This window comes from Notechis scutatus, chromosome 3 (genome assembly GCF_049901735.1).
Source record: "Notechis scutatus isolate UNSWTSFEM ecotype Mainland chromosome 3, rNotScu1.2, whole genome shotgun sequence".
Taxonomy (NCBI): domain Eukaryota; kingdom Metazoa; phylum Chordata; class Lepidosauria; order Squamata; family Elapidae; genus Notechis; species Notechis scutatus.
The window spans coordinates 174,788,419-174,812,179 of NC_142011.1; the positions used below are offsets into that span (position 1 = coordinate 174,788,419).

A 23,761-nucleotide genomic window follows, 5' to 3' on the forward strand; every position below is an offset into this window, starting at 1 on the left:
GGTATGAATTAATACAACAGTGATCTTTCTTTCGATGTATTTTCTGGTGTGTTTATAATGTGGTAGGCACATTTGCAGCCTAAAATGTATTTCAGAAAATATATTTCATAGTTTCCCCAACTTATGCTGTGTGTATAAAACTAAGCCTGAGATAAATGGTTACACAAGAAAGAAAGCCAGTTTATTTCATCATTTTAAAACAATGGAAAAAATATGCTCTTTCTTGACATCTATGCTTCTTCCCACCCCACTCCACCCACATCTCCCTTGCTCTTGCTTTGATATCTTAATTGGTGCAATGAATTCATACCCAAATTTAACACCTTAGAGTAGCACCATTAAGTCTGGTTAAAAAGACACAATTCTTAAAGGTTTGTGAAATGCTTTATTTTAAACTGTTTTAAGTGAAACTTTGTAAAATTCCTCATTTTTGAATATTTCAGATGCAAAACATCTTCAAAATAGCTGTTTCTAGCTTGAAATACTTTCAAAATTATTAAAAGAGCTTATTTTTGTACTTGAAATTAGGACACTCCAATTCCCAAGCATTTATTTTTGTCTATTCCTAGTTTTGAGACCCCAAATGTCTAACAAATTATCAATACATAAATATATCACAATGGCTGACTGGTTGACTGAAGATGCATGCAAACATAATTTTAAGATACAAATGTTCACCAACATGAATAAGCTGAACCAACCATAGTCATGCAGTCATGGAACTGAATGGTTAGAAAGAGTCATGGAGATCATCTAGCCCAGTGGTTCCCAAACTTTTTCAGTCCACCGCCCCCTTTGTGCTACAAACTCTCCTCGGTGCCCCCCACCCAGGGGTGGGATTCAAATTTCTGAGGGTGTGGTCTAATTTGAGGGTGTGGCTTGCTGGTCATGTGACTGGGTGGGCGTGGCTTGCTGGTCATGTGACTGGGTGGGCATGGCTTGCTGGTCCTGTGACTGGCTGGCATGGCTTGCTGGCTGGGCATGGCTTGCTGGTCACATGACAGGATAGGTGTGGTTTGGTGGTCATGTGCCTGGGTGGGTGTGGCCAGGTGACTGGCAAACCAAATACAAGTGGTCCTCACTTAATGGCCAGTTGTTTAGCAAGTATTCTAATTTATGACTGGCCTCCCCAGAGATACTTGACCTGTTTTTGGAGTTTTGACAGCCATGCACATACATACACACACACTCCCTTCTAATCCTGCTGGAGCAGGTCATTGGACTAGATTCAGCAAAGCATCTCTGATTAGATTCTAGTAGTGAATAAAATCTAATCAGAGATGCTTTGCCGATTCTTGTTGATTTGTTTTATTTTTATTTCTTTGTTTTATGTTGCTGAATTGCATTGACATGTATGTCCCTTCTTGTGCACAACCCAGAAGCTTTTGTGATTCTTTGCAGCAAAAATTACCGACCTCTGGCTTTGCTCGACTTTTCAAATGTGCCACCACTGCCACGTTTTTGGTGCCAGCCCCGCAGGTCCACCCCATTGAGCCCGCTGCACCGGAGGGACTTGCCCAAGCAAATCCGAGCGAAGCAGTGCACCAAGTCAATGGGTTGAGCCTGAGAGAGGGAAAGAGAGAGAGAGAAAAGAGAGAGAGAAGAGAGAAGGAAGAAAAGAAAGAGAAAAGGGAAAGAAAGAAAAAGGGACAGATGAAGAAAGAGGGGGGGATGGAAGGAAGGAACAGAAAGAAAAAGAAATAAAGAAGGAGGGAGGGAGGGAGGGAGAAGAAAGATAATGAGATATCTATTCTAGTCCAATCACCTGCTCCACAGGGTTAGAAAATTGTGTGTGTGTGTGTGTGTGTGTGTGTGTTTTCTCCTTGTAATTTACCAGTACATTTTGGTTTTGCCTTCTTCAGAATTGGCACTTTAAAACATTGGGGAAAAGTAATTTTTAGGGTGGAGATCTGGTCCAATGGATCCTGTTTAAAGCCTCAACAAAATGTGAGAGCTTCCTGATAGTCTTGAGCATGTTTCGTCCACAAAACCTTTAATAGAAGCCAAAGAGGTTCCAATGTGGAAAAGGGCCTCAGACTAAACTAGGCCTCATTTCAATCTGATGCATCAGGTCTCTCGGTCTCTCTCTCTCTCTCTCCCTCCTTCCCTCCCTCCCTCTCAGATTTGGCTTTGCTGTACTTTCCCAATATGCCTGCGGGGCTGGCGCTTCGAACATGGATGGATGGATGGAGAGAGAGAGAGACAGAGAGAGACAGGTAGGTAGGTAGATATATTGGTAGATAGGTAGGTGAGTAGGTAGGCAGGTAGGCAGGTAGGCAGGCAGGCAGGCAAGCAGGCAGGAAGACAGGCAGACCTTTTGGATGTATGTATGATAGGTAGGTAGATAGATAGGTAGATAGGTAGATATTGGTAGATAGGTAGATATTGGTAGATAGGTAGATAAGTAGGTAGGTAGACAGAAAGACAGGCAGGCAGGGAGGGAGGGAGGGAGGGAGGGAGGGAGGAAGGCAGGCAGACAGATCTTTTGGATGGATGGATGGATGGGTAGACAGACAGACAGACCGCGATAGCGGCAGCACTTTGGGAAAGTAAAGCAAAGCCACCGTCACTACATTCGAGGTGCCGGCTCCGGAGCGGTGCAACAGTCAATGGGGTGAGCCTGCAGTCCAAGTGCCTCGAATGCCCCCCTGCCGCCTTTTAGCACCCCTCTGCCAGCCCCCTTGGGGGCGCTAAGAGGCGGCAGGGGGGCATTCGAGGTGCTGGCACCGCAGGCTCACCCCATTGACTGTTGCACCAGAGAGGTGCAAGAGGCTCAATGGGGTGAGCCTGTGGAGCCTGCGTGTTGAACACAGCAGCGGCATATTGCAAAAGTAGAACAAAGCTGCCTGCCTTGGGCTTCCTCAACCCTGCCCTGCTCCAGGAAGGAGGGAACAGCACCGCCCTGTACGACGTGAGTGCCCCGAGAGGAGGGGCAGCTTGGGAGGCTGATCCCTGGCAGGAGGGGCACCCTGTGAACTTGCTGTCAAGCACGGCAACTACAAAGAGGGGCGGACTTGGCTGAGCAGGATCCTGGATATTGGGCATGTGGTCAAAGCCCCCCTTCCTCTGCCCCCCCCCCCAGGTCAGGGATCTGCAACCTTAAACATTCAAAGAGCCATTTGGACCTGTTTCCCACAGAAAACAAAACACTGGGAGCCCCAAGACATGGGTGGGCGTGGCAACTCAATGGCACTCCCACTGAGTCACATGACCCCCCAGGTTTTGTGGTTTTCTGTGTTTTCTATGGGGAACACGTTGCTCTCTCTCTCTCCTCCCTCCCTCTCCCATCTCTATCTCCCTCTATCTCCCTCTCCATCCTTTCCTCCTTCTCATCTCTCTTTCTTTCCCTCTCCCTCTCCTTCTCTCTCTCTCCTCTAACTCTCTCTCTTTCTCTCTATGCCTCTTATTTCCTCCTTCTCCCCCACTCCCCACCCCCCCTTCCCAACTCCCACACCCAGGGAATAACAGTAAGGAAATTTGGCCATGTTCTTTCTGTCTCTGGAAAGATGCAAAAATAAACCTTGCATTCCAAAAGGAGTGACAGGCTGTTACCTCACAGTGCTACGAGGTTGCTGCCTTAGATCGCTGCTGAATCCTTGCAAAACTGGGCAAAGACAGAGAGAGGGGAGCAGACAGAACTGAATTGAGCCGAATCTCTCTCCCTCCCTTTGTATCTCTCTCTCTCTCTGTGTGTATCTCGCTCTCTCTCGCTCCCTGTCTGTGTCTCTTCCCACTCTCTCGGAAAGCCCTGCGTGCTCTCCTTGGGGCTCTTCGCTGTCCCCTTTTCTTTCTTCCTTTTGGAAATCTGGGCTGGCTGAAGAACAAGAGGAGGAGGAGGGGGAGGAGGGAGGCCTCCACCATGGCTTCCACTCGTTCCTCAGCTAGCCCGGATTTCCAAAAGGAAGGAAGGAAAAAGGATAGCAAAGAGCCCCAAGTAGAGCACACAGGACTTTCCGAGAGTATGAGAAGCTTCTTTTCTTTCTTCTTGGCGAGTTTTTGGAAATCCGGGTTGGCTGAGGAATGAGCGCAAGCCGTGGCAGAGGCTTCCTTCCTTCCTCCCTCCCTCTCCCCTCCTTCTCCCCTCGTGCGCACCTTCCAGGCCCCACCACAGCCAGCTCCATGGCTGTTCGCTGCTCTTGCAGCACCTGTGTAGCACACTCAAATTTAGTGCAGTTTACTCCATCCTCTCCTCCTCCTCCTGGAGCCCATTACAGTGCGGTGCATCGGAGCTGCTGCATTCGAGGCGCTGGCTCCGGAGCAATGCAACAGTCAATGGGGTGACCCTTCAGGGCCTCGAACGCCCCCCTGCCACTTCTTAGCACCCCCCTTGCCTCTTTGCACCCTCTAAGGCAGGGGTCCCCAACCACCAGTCCGCGGACCGGTACCGGTCCGCGGAACAAGTCCTACCGGGCCGCTGGTTTGCTGGGCGCCGCCATCTTTTTTTGATGAAAAAGTGCTTCTGGTGAGCTTTTCCGGGTAGAAAGCTCACCGGAAGCACTTTTTCATCAAAAAAAGATGGCGGCGCCCAGCTGATGCCGGTACCGGGCTGCGGTGCCCAGCTGATGCTGGTACCGGGCCGTGGCACCCAGCTGATGCCGGTACCGGGCCGCGGCATAAAAAAGGTTGGGGATCACTGCTCTAAGGCATACCACCACCCACCACCAGGGGGCGGTACCGCCCACTTTGGGAACCACTGATCTAGCCCAACTCCTTTCCAATGCAGGAATCTACTACCATAGCTATCTCTAACAGATGGCTGTCCACCCTGTTTAAACACCTCCCATAAGAGTCTATCATCTCCTGAAGCAATGTGTTCTATTGTTTAACAGCTGTTAGCATTAAGAAATACTTCCTGATATCCAATGAAAAGTTGCTTCCTAACTATTCCATATTCTGCATTAGAATCCTTTGGATTTTGGAAAACAGCTATCACATTTCCCCACAGACTTCTCCGATTTAAATATCTACAACTCCTCCTATTGTTTTCTCATAAAGATTTTCTTCCAGGTCTCTTAATCATCCTAGTTGTTCCAATGTGTCAGGGTTTGTCCAACCAGCACTGAAATGAGACCACAAATGACTTGATATTTTCCCATTAATTCTGTTGATGCAACCTACATTTGCTTTATTTCCGTCAACGCTGTTGGCTCATGTTCAAATTGTAATCCACCAAGACACCCAGTTTCTCTCAGGAATATTGCTCTTCCCTACTCTACATTTTTGCCTTTGGTTTTTCCTTTCCAAATTAAGTACTAGATATTTTCTCTTGTTAAAATCCACCTTGTTGCTCTCAGCCTATTGTTGCAGCTTGTCAGTACCATCCTAAATTCTGAAACTGTATTAATCCACTATCTACCCTATGTATATGTCATCCACATTATGTTTTCTATGTTCTCCCTGAAATCATTAGTAAATATATTAACAGTACAGAGCCTGGGAGCTTTGTAGTATTCAATACTTCTTTCCACTTTACGAGCCACTCCTGTAGGCACATAGGGATTTATGACTGTAATGAGTTCTATATCCATCTCCTGGGAGCAAAATCCAGTCCACGTTTTGCTATCTTGTCTATTAAGGTTTTGTGGGGAGAGTGGGCCACACTCCCTTGACAGACTGTGGGCCAACAGATTGCTTCTATGCTGCCTCTTAGCAGGGAGTCTTTGATCACCACCACTGGAATAGCAAAGAGCTCTATTCAGGCCGAGCACTTAATTTTTAAATACTGAAAAGATTGACTTTCTAAAATTTTTGACTTTCTAGAAAGTATGCATTATCACTTCAGCAGCTAATGTTTCTTCCCCCACCCCAAAAATAAACAGGATAGCAGACAGGATAGCAGGATGAGGCAGGCGAGGTAAGGAAGGGGAGGGAGGACTTGCCTGAAGCCTCTCAGACATGGCTGTGTTCTAAAATTTTAATTAGAAGCAGATTTCATAGAGTGGTTGAAACTAAGGCCAAGTAATAGCCCCATTTAATCATTTTTAAAGCATGTAAGCTGTACTTTTCCCATCGCCCTCTACATATGGGGGAGGGGGTGTCTGCAGCTGACAGACTCCACTCTCCGTGGAGGCTGTCTGCACAGTTGAGAGCTCTGATTGACCAGGGTTTCCAATTAAATGAAAGGTCTTCATAGACAAAGGAAGCCCTCTTTTGCAGTGAGTGGCCTGTTACCTGCTGGAAATGATGGAGGGCAAAGCAGAATTAAATTGTTTGTCTTCACACTTGCCCGCATTTTGCATGTGGAATCTGTGCTCACTTAAAAAATGATCAAAGAAAGCTCTCTCGCATTGAACTTAGCAGCCACTTCCACTCTTCTGTATTAGAAGATTGAGAAAAGTGTTGGTTGCACTGAACACTGTATGATATTAATATCTGAACTTGGTAACCTTGGAAACTTTTGTTAAACTCAGTGTGCATTCCTGCAAATATGTAATAGTTGAAGCCAAACTGATTTGTGCTTAAGTGATTATAAAAGGTGTCAAAATACAAATCAGAAATCACTATTTTCTCCCAACCCAGCAGTCTTGAAATTTTGGGAGTATTATGCATCCTTTATTCAGTGGTTGCTGCGGGTTATTTTAATACTGAAAGACTAAACAGAGTAAGATCTTATTTGGAGGAGTAAAAGAAGAAATGGAAGATAAACTGCCAGTTTGCATGGCTAAATTGGTAAAGGAATAGTTTCTGCAGTTTAATATGCTGCCAGCTTATCATGGCCAGATAACAAAGGAAAAATCCAATGTCTCCCTGACTTTTCCTTTGTCATACCTCATGAAAATAATGTCAAGAGTAATATAATATTTGGTAAGAAGTGTCATTGTTTGAATATTTAACTATTGATGATTCTTTTTGTGGTCAAATATATTTTGGCAACTTTTTTTTCTGGGTGATAGGTTTAAATTTAAGCTGTCTGACTTTTCTTTTTTGGTTTGTTTTCTATTAAGTCAGACTAACAAATGTATAATGTTAGCAATGGGAAGTAATATTAAAATGAAAGACAAAAGGATTGAAAGGCTATTATGTACAAAAGAAATATTAAAAATGACTAAATTGTTGAAAGTTTTTGTTCCTTGCTACTATGTTGGCCAAATAATATAATTTGTTCATGGCTAAGACCGTCAAAATTTTATCCACAGTCCTTTATTTTCCACATTACTATATTGTATACTTTGCAGAATTAAATGCAAGTAAGAAACTGATAATTACATAAAGATAATATCATTTACTGAGGTCAAATAGAACTTTTGAAACTGAGTCCCAAAAGGAATTGAATTTTGCAATTCCTTATTCTAAACAGTGTCCACAGCTGGAAAAAATGCCTAACAATAGGCTTGAAAATGATCTTTGTCAGCAAACAGTTGAATCCTAACATAGTAAAAATCTTAAAGCATACAAGAAAGTGTTTTAGAACAGCAGTTACCAACCGGTGGGCCACGGCCCACTGCTGGGCTGTGAGAAAATTTTGGTGGGCTGCAGCATGCTGAGGCAGGGAGGTGGGGCAATCCTGCAGTCTCCCTAGCAAACCCGTGTCATGGCTGCTACCTTCTGCCTCAGCGCATTGAGGAGACCGAGCAGCAGTGGGAAGAGCACAGACCTCCTGAGCCACAGGAAGCAGCTTCTCTCAGGTGAAGATGTTGCGAGGGGGATGCTCGACCCCCTCTTCCTCCTTGCCAGAAGTGCTCACATGCTCAGCGGGAAGGAGGAGGCTTGTCAGGGCTAGAGGGGCAGTGAGCACTTTGTGTGTGAGCGCTTCTGGCGAGGAGGAAGAGAAGCTCCTAAGGGGGCACAAGAGATCATGCCCTCGCCTCGCAGGCCAGGAAACACCTGGGAAGGGCTCTGATACCATGATCTCCCATGCCCTTGCCCTAAGAGGCTTCTCTTCCTCCTCGCCAGAAGCGCTCACATGCTCAGTGGGAAGGAGGAGGCTTGTCAGGGCCCAGAGGGGCAGTGAGTGCCCTGCATATGAGCGCTTCTGGCAAGAAGGAAAAGAAGCTCCTGAGGGGGGGTCGAGCCTCCCCCCTGCAACATCTTCCCCTGAGGGCATTGCTGGAAGCCGCTCAACCTCCTTGATGCACAGAGGCAAGAGTCAGGAAATAACACAAGTTCAGAGGTTCCTTTCCCCCCACCCCCTCACAGGCCAGGCCTGTGCTGCGATCTCCTACGCGTATAAGACCATCCACCACCAGTATCACCCCTGTTGCCTCACCTTCCTGACAGCCACCTGGTCTTCAGCATGTGGCTCATCAGCCTCCAGAGTGGAGGTTGCCTGCTGAGCTGAACCATGCGCGCCCGCGCCTGCCACTCTTCCGGGCAGGGTAAGCGACCCCTCTCGGCTTGGACTCTGGGTTTGTGACTGGTATGTCTTAACTGGGACCAGGATGACTTCGCCTCACCTGCAGGATCACCAAGTAGCAGTTTCCAGCATCTTTCTCCATATGCCAAGTCTTACCACGGGAAAGAGAGCAGCTGGAGTATCAGTGTAGCCGCTCGGTTAGTTCATAATCGCCCTAACTGAAGAAGGAGATGCAGGAGGAGGAGGAGGAGGAGGAGGAGGAGGAGGAGGAGGAGGAGGAGGCAGTAGTGGAGAAGTATGTCAGGTATTAAAGACCTGGGGTGAGGGGGAGGCTTTCAGGTGGGGGGAGGCTTCCAGCCCAGCCCTCCTTTCCTCCCTCAACTCTAGGCAACCACACCTGGCAAAGGAGGGAGAGATTTCCTCTGACTTGGGGAAGATATGAAATGACAGGAGACCAGATTTGGGAAGGGGGCTCTGCTTTTCTTGTTATATTTTTTTGTTATAATTAAAAAAGCATTTTTATATTTAAAAATATATATTTATATATTAAAATTATTTTTTTAAATAGTACATTTATATTTAATAGAAAAAATAAAAATTTTATATTAAATATATTATCTTTTTTTAAAAAATTCATATTAGTGGTCCTCAGGATTTAAAAGTATGAGTTTGGTGGTCCCTGAGGTCCAAAAGGTTGGCGACCCCTGTTTTAGAAGATATAGTAGTGTAATAAGCTATTAACACTATTAAATAATATAAAAGGAATATAAACAGAAAGATCTTTAAAAATAAAAATCATACTGGAGTTAATTTTTAAAATTAATATTTTAATATTATTAATTTTAATAATATTAATTTTACCTCCAAGTCTGAGAATTAGATATTCTTTTGTGTGAAGTTGGAGACAATTTTAAATTGAACTTCTTTGGAATTTTTATAGCAAGATAAACAAAGAATTCAGAATACAGCCTAAAATGACTTCCGGTTTGTAAGGCTTCGGTGGCGGCAGGAATCCGCGATCGTGCGCGGTTTCTGCTGTGCTCGCCGCTGGAGTGCCCCCGATCCAGCCAGATTTGGGGGCTAATAGTTACCCCGTAGAGGTAACTGAAGATAGGGGAGAACCAGCAGGGGTCCGGGGGAATCACAACCCCCCTCCTCAGCTGGCTTAACTCCCTTTTCCAAAGGCAGTTGAGCGGCGGTCAGCCTGCATCCGGATAAGAATGTGCAGGAGGAAGCTGAAAAAGTGAAAGTTCTGGCTGATCGGGATAATAAGTAGCATTTAAATACCCTGGAATTTTAATTTCATCAAAGATACATCGTTCCTAAAGAAGATTGGGAAAAGCGGCAGATGAAAGTTAAAAGGGAAAGTTTGTTTTTTCTCACTCTCCTTCCTTACAGTGATAGCAGATGGAAATCGGAAAAACCCGTTCTGGCACCAGCAGGTAATTACATTTGAAAGTTAAAGCCAAGGGGACATTAAAGATTTCTGAACATTGAAAAAGAAAAAAAAATTTACTCTTTGCTACAAGTGGGAAGGGAGAGGAAAAGAATTAACATTAAGATTTTTGCTGGAGGAGGCTGCTTGGAACTTATAAGACTAGAGTTAAATTGTAACAAGACTTCTAAAAGATACATTTTGGAACTTTACAATTGAACTGTACCCCAGGAAGATAAAGTATAAAAAGAAGAAAGTGCTAAATGAAACAGACTGTGTGTATTTGGACTGCTTGGTGACTTTGGGACCTTTGGAAATTATTATTTGAAAGACTAAAAACTTTTGGGTTGTTTTAAAAACTTTTTCACTATGGCATTACTTGTTGATGAACTGAAAATGGAATTCAAAAAGCTAAAAGAAGAAGAACAAGAAAGGAAGGGCTCTTCTGGATCTGTTTTTCATTTTTTAGAAATGGCGATTTCTACCTATCAGCAATTATAAGAACAAGAAGGCTGGGATGAAGAAGAAGAAGAAGCCATCTTTAATGAACAAACAACTTTAGTTGGGGAAGAAAAGGGAAAGAGGGGAAAGAGAATGGAGAATTTAAGACTTAAAAAAACAACCAAAAAAGGGAAAAATAAGGTGAAAAATTGATACAATGTCAGAAAGCAACAGAAAAGAGGAATACAGAAGAGGGTGGAGATTAAGAGGGTGGAGATCAAGAGATGGGGGGGTAAAAAGGCTAGACTGGAGAAGAAAGGAGGGGGGAAAGGAAGAGAAGTTACAAAGGTTTGAAACAAGATGTAAAGAAACAGGATTTATTCAGAGATAATGGGTAAAAATATAATTTTAAAAGAGATTCTGCAAAAGTACATAAGACTGTATTGTTGTATTTGTATTTGAAATAATGTTAGAAAACTGGAACACTATATGATTATAAAATGGGATAAAATATTAAAAGGAATGTGTAAAATGCTTAAGATTTAATTATAGTTTAATTCGCTATGGATTATTGTTTTAATTATATTATAAACTTATCATTTTCCTATTTTAAAATATAGTATGTAGCTTTAGAATGTACTAAGCAGAATCAGAATGGAAACTATATATTATTTTAAGTGTTAAATTTAGGGGAAAGATATAAAGGCATCATACTTCAATCAGTGATTACAGGAGAAATTTTGTGTTAATGAGAAAAGATAATAGATAATTGAAATAGAACAGACAAATGATACAAATAATGACTTAAATTGAGATGAAATAAATAAGATAGAATTAAGAGAGTAAAAAGAGGGGAGAAGCTATATAGAAAATGTAGAATGATAAATAAGATATGAAATGGTATATAATGTGAGCATGAATTTGATTTATGTCTGATGTAACCCGGGACTAAGCCGCTTTCCAAAAAGAAGTTTTATGTTTTGTGTTTTGTTTGTGTATGTTTGTTTATTGAAAATTAATAAAAAAAATATTAAAAGAAAAAGAATACAGCCTAAAATGTGTAAATATTTTTATTGAAACCTAATTAATTCTGGCTGATTTAATGTAATTCAGAGTAACCAGGTAAGATACCAGATGAATACACAGATAGTCCCTGATTTACGACCACAATTCAGCTCAAAATTTTTGTTGCTAAGTGACACAGTTGTTAAGTAATTTTTGCCTCATTTTACGATCTTTGTTGCCACAGTCATTAAGTGAATTGCTGTAGTTGTTAAATTAGTAACACAGTTGTTAAGTGAATTTGGTTTCCCCGTTGACTTTCCTTGTCAGAAGGTCACAAAAGATTATCACATGACTCGGGGACACTGCAACCGTCACAAGTATGTGTCAATTGCCAAGCGTCCAAATTTTGATCACATGACCATGGAAATGTTGCAATAGTCATAAGTGTGAAAACCGGTCATAAGCCACTTTTTTCACTACTGTAACATTAAATGGTCACTAAACAATCTGTTGTAAGTTCAGGATTGCCTGTACTGGCAAAATGTAATTAAGAATATATAGTAAATTTCTTATTCCTTCAAAATGTAATTTATAATCTGGATATCACAGAATCTTACCGCTGTTCATGTACTGCCATCCATCAAATATTTTCAGAATTTCTGAGTAGTGGGACATTCTGAAACCAAATTGGAAGGGAGAGAAGGAAAAGTTTTTATTTTATTTACACCATTTTGTTATACTTTGTTTTTAATCTTTGTACTGAATGAAGGCCTATAAACCACTCAGATCATCAGATGCATTGTAAATAAATGCATAAATATATTTTCACTCCATTTTTCCCTTCAGCAATCTGATTTTTAAAAATTATCAAGTTGAAACATTCCTTTCACATTCAGAATTGTCTCATATATATATTTCCCTCATCCATGCTTTCTGTAGGACTTATTTATTGCTTGTAACTATACAAGTTTTATATAAAATCATCTACACTCTTAAAGTTCAATTGAATAAAGAGAACTACCGAACCACAGGGATTAATTAAAATAGGATACAAAGGACTTGAAAGTAGTTTTACATCATATCTATTGTAAATATGCAAACACAAGCACCTCTTAGAAAAAATGAGAAAAAAATTAAAAGTGGTTCAACATGCATCATATTTAAAAGTATTATGAAGCATTTCTAATCTAATTTCCCCTAAACACATTAACAAATTATATTACTATTATTAATTTTATACAAAACTGAACAAGAGACAAAATGAAATAAACTTTTTATTTGTGGTTGAATATATATCTTGAGGAAGGCCAGATTAAGATTAAGAAAAAGGAGAGCAGAGGAAAAAAATAAATTAGAACGTTAAAAGGACTGTGGTTTATTAACTTTTCCTTGTAGTTTCAAACTCTAACAGACAGTGTGCAAAACAAACAAATGTGTGATCATGAATTAGAGAGAAATAGCTTGAGGAAATAAGTTCTGTGCAAAAAGGGAGAAAATTTTCAATCCACTAATGTGACTTTGGTAGCGAAATTTAAAGAAAATACAGTTTGCTTTTTCCTGCTTTCACAAGAGTACGGAAAGATTTCTGGATGCCCTTAGCTTGTCAGATAACAAAAATGACTGAAAGTTCAATAACATTTTAAAATTTATCTCCCAAATGGTATTTCTTCCTGTAGGAAAAAACCTGATTACATTCTTGTAATTTCTTAGGGTAGTTTGGACAGAACATATATGGATCTTTGAGATATTTCCCAATAAATGGCAAAGTCTTATCAGCAGGGAGCCCTCTCAGTTTCTACTGATAATCTTCTGGCAGAGCTAATATTCCACCTAATAACGTTCTGCTCATTGTGGAATTCCAACCATGTGTAAATTGCACTGGTGAGACTGAGATTTGAAAGACATTATTTTGGCCTGGAGAGTATTAGCCTTCAATAATTCAGTTATGGGTGTCTCAGAGGACATTAAAATCTTTGACTCGGGACATTCTGTTTTCAGCAGCACCCAATGAAATATTTACAGCACAAACAGTAGCATTAGTGTTATATTGTCCCGTATCATAATGAGAACAGACATAACATCCTTCTTAATGATGGCTGCAGCCATTGTCTTAGGGGCAATTGGGGCAGCTGCCTCTCTGTGGACAGCATCCAAGCATCAACAGATTCTTTAGTAATCAAAATGGAAGATAAACACGATTTTCTGGCTCTAACCATGGCAATTATATAGAAATCAAGATAACGGTGCTCCAGGGAGTGGCATGGTATGTGCATGCTTGGTTTTATTTTATTTGTTTATTTATGTATGCAGAATTGTGATGCTGTGCAACCATAGGAGCTGTCAGCTGTAAAGAATGGAAAGCAGAACAAATGTTGCCTGATAACTTGGCAAAGTTAGGTGAAAAATTATCATTATTACTAAAGAACTATGATACAGTGTCTGTCTGTTAATGAGGAATTTCTGTTAATTAAGCAATTCCTTAATTACACGACATTATTGCACCAGTAGGAAATATTATTTTTGCTATTGAGTAAGGGAAATCATAATTATTCTTAATTTTCCTAATTCTCATGACTGTGATATACATATAGTATAGAAGTTTACCTATATATTAATTTCAAAACTGTTAATTTTTCAGAAATTAGTCAGTGAAAACAAACTTGCTGTGGTACAGCCAGCAACCCTGAAAGTTGAAAGCATGCTGCCTGGGCGATTCTTGGAGTTTAAGCCCACACCTTTTAAAGTGGCCAAGTTTGAACAACACTAGTCTATGGCTTGTGAGAAAGAGATTAACTTAGACTTTGGGAGTCACACAGAACACTCATATCCCTGACAAAGTTGTTTTTTAGGAGCCTATTGCCTTTATTATTTAAGATATTGATTAATGTTTATGGAGATTCTCAGTCAACCAGGTCATAGTTGTCCCAAAGGTGCTTTTTCAAGAGTCAAGTGGATTTTCTAGTTTTTCTTTGAAGACGTTTTGCTTCTCATGCAAGAAGCTTTTTTAGCTCTGTAGCTGAAGAAGTTTCTTGGATGAGAAGCAAAACATCAGCCTCGGAAAAGACTAGGTAATTATAATATTGGGATTATAAATAAATAATATGCTGGAAGTCAGAACTTAGAATTGTATGAAATAAACTAGCTACTTAATTGTGATTGCTTACTCTCAACTGGTAATCCATAAAAAAGCATTTCATAACCTTGCATTTTTTCTGAAAGTTATTTTGATGTGCAGTTATTTTGATTTTGCAGTTTGATTAGCTTAGTCTAAAGAGTTCTTGATGCTCTCTGAGCATGGTGGTTTGTTTGCATTGATGGTGTCTCCTTGTTGGTAAGATATTCTCTACTATTGGAGCTTAATGTATATTATCTTCTCCTGTAGAACTCCTAGTTACAACTATGCACCCAATATGGATAAGCATTGGATCATGCAATATACAGGGCCTATGCTTCCCATCCATATGGAATTTACAAATACCTTGCAACGCAAAAGACTTCAAACTCTGCTGTCAGTTGATGATTCCATGGAAAGGGTAAGCAAATAAAAATGCTTAAAGCCATTCCGTAGTACTATATTCTGCTCTGTTTTGAATATTGCTGTGGTAGAAAATCGTTGTCCCAGAGTTCTACTTAACATTCCATTTTTATATGAATACCCCAATTTTTATTCCATTCATTCTTGCAAGAATACTGATTGAAAGGCAAACCAAGTACATGAAGAAGGGTAAGTTTTCATCTGGTAAAATAGATAGCATATACACAAGGGTTGTGTAGTGAAGCATTGTAGTGTACAGGTAGTCCGAAACCTATGATCATAACTGAGCCCAAAATTTATGTTGCTAAGTGAAGCAGTTGTTAAGTGAGCTGTGCCTCATTTTATGACCTTTTTTGCCAGAGTGGTTAACTAAATTACTACAGTTGTTAAGTGAATTTTGTGGTTGTTAAGCAAATCTGGCTTTCTCCATTGACTTTGCTTGTCAAAAATCAGCTGGAAAGATTGCAAAAAGGTGATCACAAGACCCTGGGACAGTTTAACTGTCCTAATTTCACACCAGTTACCAAGAGCCCAAATTTTGATCATGTGACCATAGTGATGCTGCAATGGTCATAAATGTGAAAAAAGATCATAAGTCACTTTTCAGAACTGTTATAACTTCAAATGGTCTCTAAACGAATAGTTGTAAGTCAAGAGGTACCTGTAGTCCCTTGGTGTTCTGTACTAATTAAAACATTCTATAATAGGAGCTTCCTTGAGTTGTTTGAAATATTTAATTCATTCATTGCAAAAGTTTGATTTCAGCTGATGAAAAAGAAAAGTTAAATCATATTTGAACACATTTAAAGAGACTTTCTGTGTCAGTGATAGTCTCTAAAGTTTAATATTACAGTCATAGTTGCTTGTTTTGCAACCAAACAGGTTGCATATGACCTGGAGAATATCAGAATTGCAGAGCCCTGCAAAAACTTCCCAAGGTATACATAAAATGGAAAGTGTGGTTTGTTTCAAGCCTGAAACAAACAGCCCCATTTGAAACAATCTAACAGAACAGGGCTGTCAAAGGGACTCTGGCCACCCCTACCCCCAGTTTAGCAAAGGGGAACAAAGTCCCAATACGTCAGGTGACGCCGCCATGACGATGTGAGTTTGCCCTGTAGAACAAAAATTCAAACCAGATTCAGTCTTTCATCATATCAAGCTTAAAATAAGTTGAACGCTCAGGGATTCCAAGACAATGAGATTCTTACTGCCTTTTCAGCGTTCCATCCGAGGTCTATAAAATTAGGACCCAAGATTGCTGGGGACAATATGCTGACTGGGTTAACTGCTTAGAGATGCTGTAAAGCACTGTGAAGCTGTATATACAGTAAGTCTAAGTGCTATTGCTGCTGCCTTTTTTATGGCCAATGAACTTGCATGAAGGTTGGGAAAGGTGGCGATGAAAAACATTTAAAAATATCATAAGTAAAGCATTTTTACCCAACCAATAATTTAGAAACTGTTAAGGGGTTCAGGGAAGACCACAAAAGTCTTCAATTAAATACATCCCTGAGATGCTTAGCAACACAGTACAAACCAAAGAGAGGAAGCTAGAAAGACAATTTAATATTCAATATTCAAGTTAACTGAAGCCTGCACATACTTGGTAAAAACCAACCAACCAAGCGATAAGTAAGTAACCAGATGCAGACATGGACAAAACGTTGATTTCCTATGGGTGCTACCATTCTTATCAAGTTTGTTGTCATCTTTCCAGATAATGTTTAAGCTAAGCACTGTTTGCTACTTAAAATGCTTAATTATAACTCTCGCAGAAAAAATATGGAATATTGGTTGAGTATAAAACAAGACCAGAATGTTTTCTGAAAACTCTGATTAAGCAATAGTTGGGACAATTATATGCTCATGTGTTTATTTGTGTTTGATTGTATATTCACAAACATATATCACTCACAACCACAGCTGAATCAGCAAAAGTTAAAAAGAAGAGAAATCAAAAGTTCATCAAACAATTCCAAATGTTAGTCTGTGTATTTTTGAATACACTCTGGGAACTTAGATTCTATAAGTTATAACAACTTGCACAAGACTTCCCACTTCCAGATAGGCCCAACAAATCATTCAAAGCAAATTAATCTCAGCAACATTATTTCATAAGGCCTCATTCTGACAAGCACATTTATTTTGTATTTACCTGCCTGCTATCTATATCACAAACTTAAATTTCACCATAGCAGAATTAATTTTAAAAAATAGCAATAGTTTACTTACCAAATAGGCAGGCAATGGCATGAAGACATCATGTTAGTTGTCTTTTTTTTCTGACTGGACTGTGGCCAATTCTGCTGCTGTTCAGAGAATCGTGTCTATGTTTTTAAGGCAATAAATAAGTGTGTGTGGTCTCAAAGTTAGTGCATTTTATCTCGTAAGATAATTAGCAACCAAAGACACCAACACTGAATACTCACAATAAGGGTGGGATGAATATAGTCAGCCCCTCAAAGTAGATCAGTGTAGGAAACCAATGCCTGACAGATCACTACTACTTTTATTGTAAAGCTACAGTCATAGAATCTTACAAGTCTGAATGCATCCTTCCCTTTATCCATCCTCATCCTTCCCTTTATCCATCTTCATGTGAGCGAGGGAAGACCTTGTTTAAAACTTTTATTCATATTAAATTCTAGGCCTGGCCTCAGGCTCCTTTTCTCTGTTTCCTGGGTAGCAGCTCTTCCTTCCACCCTCTACATCTAGTGCGAGACACAGGTGAATTGGTATCTGAAGAACAGCTTTCATGGGGCACCAATAACTATATAACCATAGGGAGTGATGTTCAGGTTCACCCACCAAGCCACGCCCACCAAACCGGTGGTAAAAAAATTTGAATCCCACCACTTTGAATCCCACTTTGGGCAGGAGAGTTTTATAGGGCAGATAAAGTGGATCTAGTTATTTAGCCTTAAATTGGGAAGGTACTGTAAAGGAAAGAAAAATAAAAGAAAAAAGAAAGGATTTAAGGTAACTTATAAGTTGTTTCTTTATGTACAAGAGATAACCGAAAAGTAGGGTTAAGGGAAGGGAGAATCAATCTCCCCATCTAACACTTGCTACACTACATTGTAGTGAAGCATAAACTCATTAAAAAGCAACAATCTGATCAAGTAGGATGGGATCAGGAAGATGGAATTGCCTTCAAGGCAGACAGCTGTAGCAGTCCTGCGGCAAGTAGTCAGTTTCAGTTGCAGCAGTTCCCTTCTTTCTCTGGGCCTACAAAATGAATGTCTACTTTTCCTTAAGTGGCCTGGGATGTCTCAGATCAGCCAAGCCAAAATCCTGCTGTTGAATTGATAGGCTTGGAATTAAAAAGAAAAAAATAAATACTCGGCACCCAAATCCATATCTGATGGAATTTGTGTAATCTCTTCTAGAAGCATGCGGTGAATGTTTCATGGTTGCTGGATTTTAATTGGTTTTAGTGACATAGCCCTAACAGAATTGCTTGAATGTAAAATTTGTAAAGACTGCTTTGTGTGTATTTATAATGGTTGATTTAGCATTGGTTTGTATTGACTTTTTTCCCCATTTATTGCATTTCAGTTATATCATATGCTAGTGGAAACTGGAGAATTGGAGAATACTTACATTATTTACACTGCTGATCATGGTTACCATATTGGACAGTTTGGACTGGTCAAGGGAAAGTCAATGCCATATGATTTTGATATTCGTGTTCCTTTCTTTATTCGTGGTCCAAGTATAGAGCCGGGATCAGTGTACGTTCTCCTATGTCTGCAGCACAGCTGTTGTACCTAATGTATTTGTAAGCACATTTGATTGTCATTCTTGTGGATGATTTATTTCATCAAGATTATTGCAAAGCATGAACAAAGAAGAGCATCTTTTTGTTACTTTGTAAATGTTATTCTTTGCAAAGTTTGCTAGAAATATAATGGCATATTTCTTTTTATCGGTACAGCCCTGGACAGTTCTTTTGTAACTTGCTGCTAAGATTTTAATGGGGTCATTTGAGGATATATTTAACTTACTGTGGCTTTACTGGGTATATAAATATTTAGCCACAAGTCTGCTGACTCAAATAGCATGGCTGCTTTATCTCATTGCATAACTTAATACATTCTGAAATTAGCGTTCCTAATCCTAATTCACTGTCCGGTGAAGGAAATTTGGAAGAAACTTGAAAAGACCATTGCATACAATGTTGTCTTAAGGAGCCATACTTGTATAAAATGACACTCAGATTCTTTTAATTCTACAAAGATTTGAGGTGTTTCTTCTAATGTGCACAATACAGCTCTGACCTTTTCTGTTAATTTGCAGAGTATCTCACATGGTGCTGAATATTGACCTTGCTCCAACAGTTTTGGATATTGCAGGACTTGATACACCTCCAGATATGGATGGCAAATCTATTCTAAAACTTCTGGACCTTGAAAAACCAGGGAACAGGTGAGCTGAAACATTTTCTTGAAGCCTATTTGGCAGCAAATGCCTTACTTAGACTTTGAAGCAGATGGAAAATGAAACATATCTAAACAAGTACAAGTGACCCTTGCTTTCCCAGCACACAAAACAATTTTAAAGATCATATTTATAAAATTGTGGAAGTTGTGAGCAAATAATTTGCTTGGAATAAAAATAAATTAGTCATCTTTAATTCAATAGCCAAACATAGCCATGAATGCCAACAGTAAATTATTGTTATTTTGATTTTAGGTTTCGAACAAACAAGAAAACCAAAGTTTGGCGTGATACATTCCTGGTGGAAAGAGGGTAATTATTGAAGTTGAGTGAATTCTAGGAAAATTGCCTGGTGGGCAATTCTGTTAATTCTGTATGGAGGAACATCCTTTGTTCAACCTTGTTTTGCTATCATTAACAGTGCAGGTTGTGAAGCTCATTCCTTGCCATGCCAGGTTGACTCCAATTGTAAAAGAAAGTCATCTTGGATACTTTAGAGAATGGGAAGAAGGCAAAACAGGAACAATATTTGGGCTTTTTCCATTACTCAGTTTTAGTAATACAAACTTTTTCCAATGGCACCTTTTAGGAACTGAGGAAAGGAACAAAACAGCAAAGCCCAGCATTTTAATAAGAATGAAATTGGTTTAGTTTTAGGACTACACTGTCCCTCACAAGCCAGCATGCCTAGAAAAGAGAATCTGTTCTTCTCTCTCTCTCTTTTTTAATTGTTTGACAAAAGACACTGCTGGTTTGTGTCATTTCATCCTTGCCCCAGTCAGATATTATCACAACTGAAGTACATAAGAAGCGGCCTGCCAAAGTATATGGGCTGAGGAAGGAATCCTTCCAACTCTTGACAGCTTCCATGTTAAGAGCTTATGGTGAACAAGCCTAGGGATGCAATGCAGCACTAAAGGGGAGGCCAGATGCCAACTCTTATTCTGCCCTTTTTTCTCGGCCTGTGCCAAGAAATGATTTTTCAAATGTCATATCCCTGTTTGAGTTTATCCTGCATATTTTAATGTAAAACATATACCTTTCTTCCATCCATGTCATTAGGAGACAACAACTGCAAGAAATGCAGCATTGAATTCTGCCATTCATGTTTGTCCTTCATATACATATGCATGTAGATATACATATACATCATATAGATAGATAGATAGATAGATAGATAGATAGATAGATAGATAGATAGATAGATAGATAGATCGATCTTTGATCTTGTTATTGGGTTTTCTCCCGTAAGATTGGAAGTATCTGACAGCGTTTGATGAAGTCTCATTCATCATCTTCAGGCTTCTGTCTTCAGCTCTGTGCTTCTCAGAGTGATCACTCTGAGAAGCACAGAGCTGAAGACAGAAGCCTGAAGATGATGAATGAGACTTCATCAAACGTTGCCAGATACTTCCAATCTTACGCGGAGAAACCCGAATAACCAAAGATCCACATACAAATACCGCAGAACCTCAGAAAACAAATATATATATATATATATATATATATATATATATATATATATATATATATATATATATATATATATATATTCATTCATTCATTCATTCATTCATTCATTCATAGATTTTCACGGCTACAGGTATGTAGGTCTAGACCTACATACATACATACATACATACATATTTGTTTTCTTAACAAATTAACTAGGTCTCCATTATGTCTCAGTGTGTTTTTGTGGATCAAGCCGGTGATTTTGCTTTTGTGGAAGCCGTTGGCTGACTAAAGTACTGACAGCCAACGGCTTCCTCAAAAGCAAAATCACCAGCTTGATCCACAAAAACACACTGAGACATAATGGAGACCTAGAAGATGAACAGACCTATGGAACAGCTGTCCTGCCCTACATAAGAGGTACTACAGACAAAATCAGTAAGATACTACACAGGCATCACATCAAGACTGCCTTCAAAACAGACAGAAAAATAGCAGCCATCCTTAGAAACCCCAAAGATAAAATTGACCTGGAAAACCAAGGCATATACGAAGTCCCCTGTGCATCATGCCCGGCCACATACATTGGACAGACCAATAGAAGAATAAGTACCCGCCTGGATGAACACAAAAATGCAGTAAAAAAGCTGGAACACACTTCCTCAGTAGTCCAACACATGAAAGCCACAGGTCATAGCATCAATTTCAATGGCACCAAAACCTTAGCCACTATAGAAAACCCCAGCCACAGAATTATCAGAGAAGCCATAGAGATTGAAAAAAGACCTGAAAGCATGAATAGAAGAGATGATTCCACCAGACTGTCAATCACTTGGAAGCCTGCACTCACAAACAAAAAAATCTCCACACCACTAGCCAGGCAAACACCTGGGCACAAACAGATCCCCCCTGATACCTCCAGCTCAAACACACCCCAACCAGGCACCCAGATGAAACCTAGCTTCCTAACAAATGATAGCCGTCCATAGCCAAGCTGCACTAAAAGCCTCCAATACAGGAACACAATGTTGCCAGCCAATCAAGACACAAAAAAGCCACAAAACAGACAGAAGATATTAGAAACACCAATCAAGCAGAACACAGCAAACTCCAAGACCAATAAACACAGACCAAGACTCCCAACCAATCAGGATGAAGAAAAAACCATTCTGGCACAGCAGTAGGCTAGCCCCAAATTTAAAACTGAAACAACTGTAAAAGTCTGACTCACAGACGAACACAATACAGAAGCCTGATGATGGCAGATGAGATTCTGCCGAAACGTTGCTACAACTTTAAAAGCACAACTATAATGACGTGGGAAAATACCCGAACAAAGCTGAATACCATACATATATGTATGTATGTATGTATGTATGTATGTATGTATGTATGTATGGTATTCAGCTCTGTTCGGGTATTTTCCCACGTCATTATAGTTGTGCTTTTAAAGTTGTAGTATCGTTGCAGAGATCATTATCATCAGGCATCTGTATATACAGAATACAATACAGAAGCCTGATGATGGCAGATGAGATTCTGCCGAAATGTTGCTACACATCTATAAATCATATAAGACTGCTCAAAGATCTCTTTATGCCCATGTTTCTTAGTCTTTGACAACTTTAAGATATGTGGACTTCAGTGTGAAGGCTGGGAAATTCTGGGAGTTTGAAATCTATCCATGCAGGTTGGCGAATTCTGGGAGTTGAAGTCCCCTCTAAAAGTTGCCAAAGTTGAGAAACATTGCTTTAAATTAAAGTTCTTCTCATGTCTCATCCTGACTTGTATTTCAAATACATTGCATTTCAATTTTCTGATAAACAATTATTAGTCATTGAGTTACTTCCGTTTCATAGACACGCTTCTGTTTTGATTCATGTATATTATTTATACATTCTCAAAAGTACTGCCTCTTTTCTTTTTAAAGCAAATTTTTGCGTAAGAAAGAAGAACTGGGCAAAAATACCCAGCAGTCAAATCATTTGCCTAAATATGAGAGAGTAAAAGAATTATGTCAACAAACGCGATACCAAACAGCTTGTGAGCAACCTGGTCAGGTAAGCAGTAGATAATTACATAATATTTAATTATACTCATAATTCTTTAAGAGCTTATGTGATAATGCAGTGATTAATTTGATTCCATATGGACCAGCTTTTTAAGGGACTTTTTAATATCAAGGAAAATCAAGCTTTTGATAGTGTGCGCCATATCATGTGTACTAATCAAACATGGTAAGGAAGAAGGGGAACTCAGACAGAAAACAGAATATGTAGAAAGTAAACATAGGGTCAGTCAAAAAGGATTCAAATGTCTACAACAATGCACAAAGGATGAGGAATCAACAGGGTGATTGAAATTCAAGTACATGAGGGCAGATATGTTATTGTTGCATTACGGAAACTTGGTGGGATGAAACCCATGAATGGAATATACAGCTAGAGGGATTAAAGAAACAGATCTAACAAAAGAGGAAGTGGAGTTCCATTATATATAAGAAATAACTAATCTACAGAAATAGAGCAGAACAATGATGAAAACTGTCTTGAATGCATGCTGGTAAGAAGTTGCAAGTTCCACTTAGCTTATAAGGAGGCTGGCAGTTAAGTAAATGACTGCTGCTGGTAAGAACAATGCACAAGGGTGTGCAAATAGCGGGGGAACCATGGCATGCGTTCAGTAGGGCTTGGAGTGGCTGCTGCCAGATGGGGCAAAGGTGTGTGGTGGTGTGTGAGGGATGAGGGGACATGGTGGAAGTGCAAAGGGGCTGAGTGCATTGGTGGGGAGGACTTAACCCAAACAACTAGCAGTCTTCCCTACTATCTTGCCCCGTCACTTTGCTTACTTCCTTTACCAGCAAGGAAGGTTGCAAATTACAATCACATAGGTGGGTGCTTCAACTGTCATAATTGCAAACCGGTTGCCAAGCACCCAGATCATAATCATAGCCACTTCTCATTCAGTACCTGAATGAGCTTTAAACAGTAATAATTGAATGGCTGTTACCAGGGACTACCTATGTATTCAATCTACTTTCATTCTTCTATTCATGTCTATTCATTCTTGACCAGCCTCTTTTACCTTAATGGGTCTAAGTCTACATGAAGGGAAGTAAGCAGTGGGGTGCCACAAGGTACTCTTCAATATCTTC

The 23,761-nt window shown here is 40.0% G+C and overlaps 1 protein-coding gene across 4 annotated transcripts in view; it reads left to right on the forward strand.

The window, feature by feature from the left end:
• The window catches only part of SULF1 (sulfatase 1), a 118,787-nt gene that overhangs the window by 69,125 nt on the left and 25,901 nt on the right, over positions 1-23,761 (forward strand). For all 4 annotated transcript variants that reach the window (XM_087961827.1, XM_087961825.1, XM_087961824.1 and 1 more), the window contains 5 exons: positions 14,557-14,707; positions 18,271-18,446; positions 19,012-19,140; positions 19,408-19,464; positions 22,538-22,667. In XM_087961827.1, the coding sequence (XP_087817953.1) occupies positions 14,557-14,707; positions 18,271-18,446; positions 19,012-19,140; positions 19,408-19,464; positions 22,538-22,667 (643 nt within the window). The remainder of the gene's footprint in view (positions 1-14,556; positions 14,708-18,270; positions 18,447-19,011; positions 19,141-19,407; positions 19,465-22,537; positions 22,668-23,761) is intronic.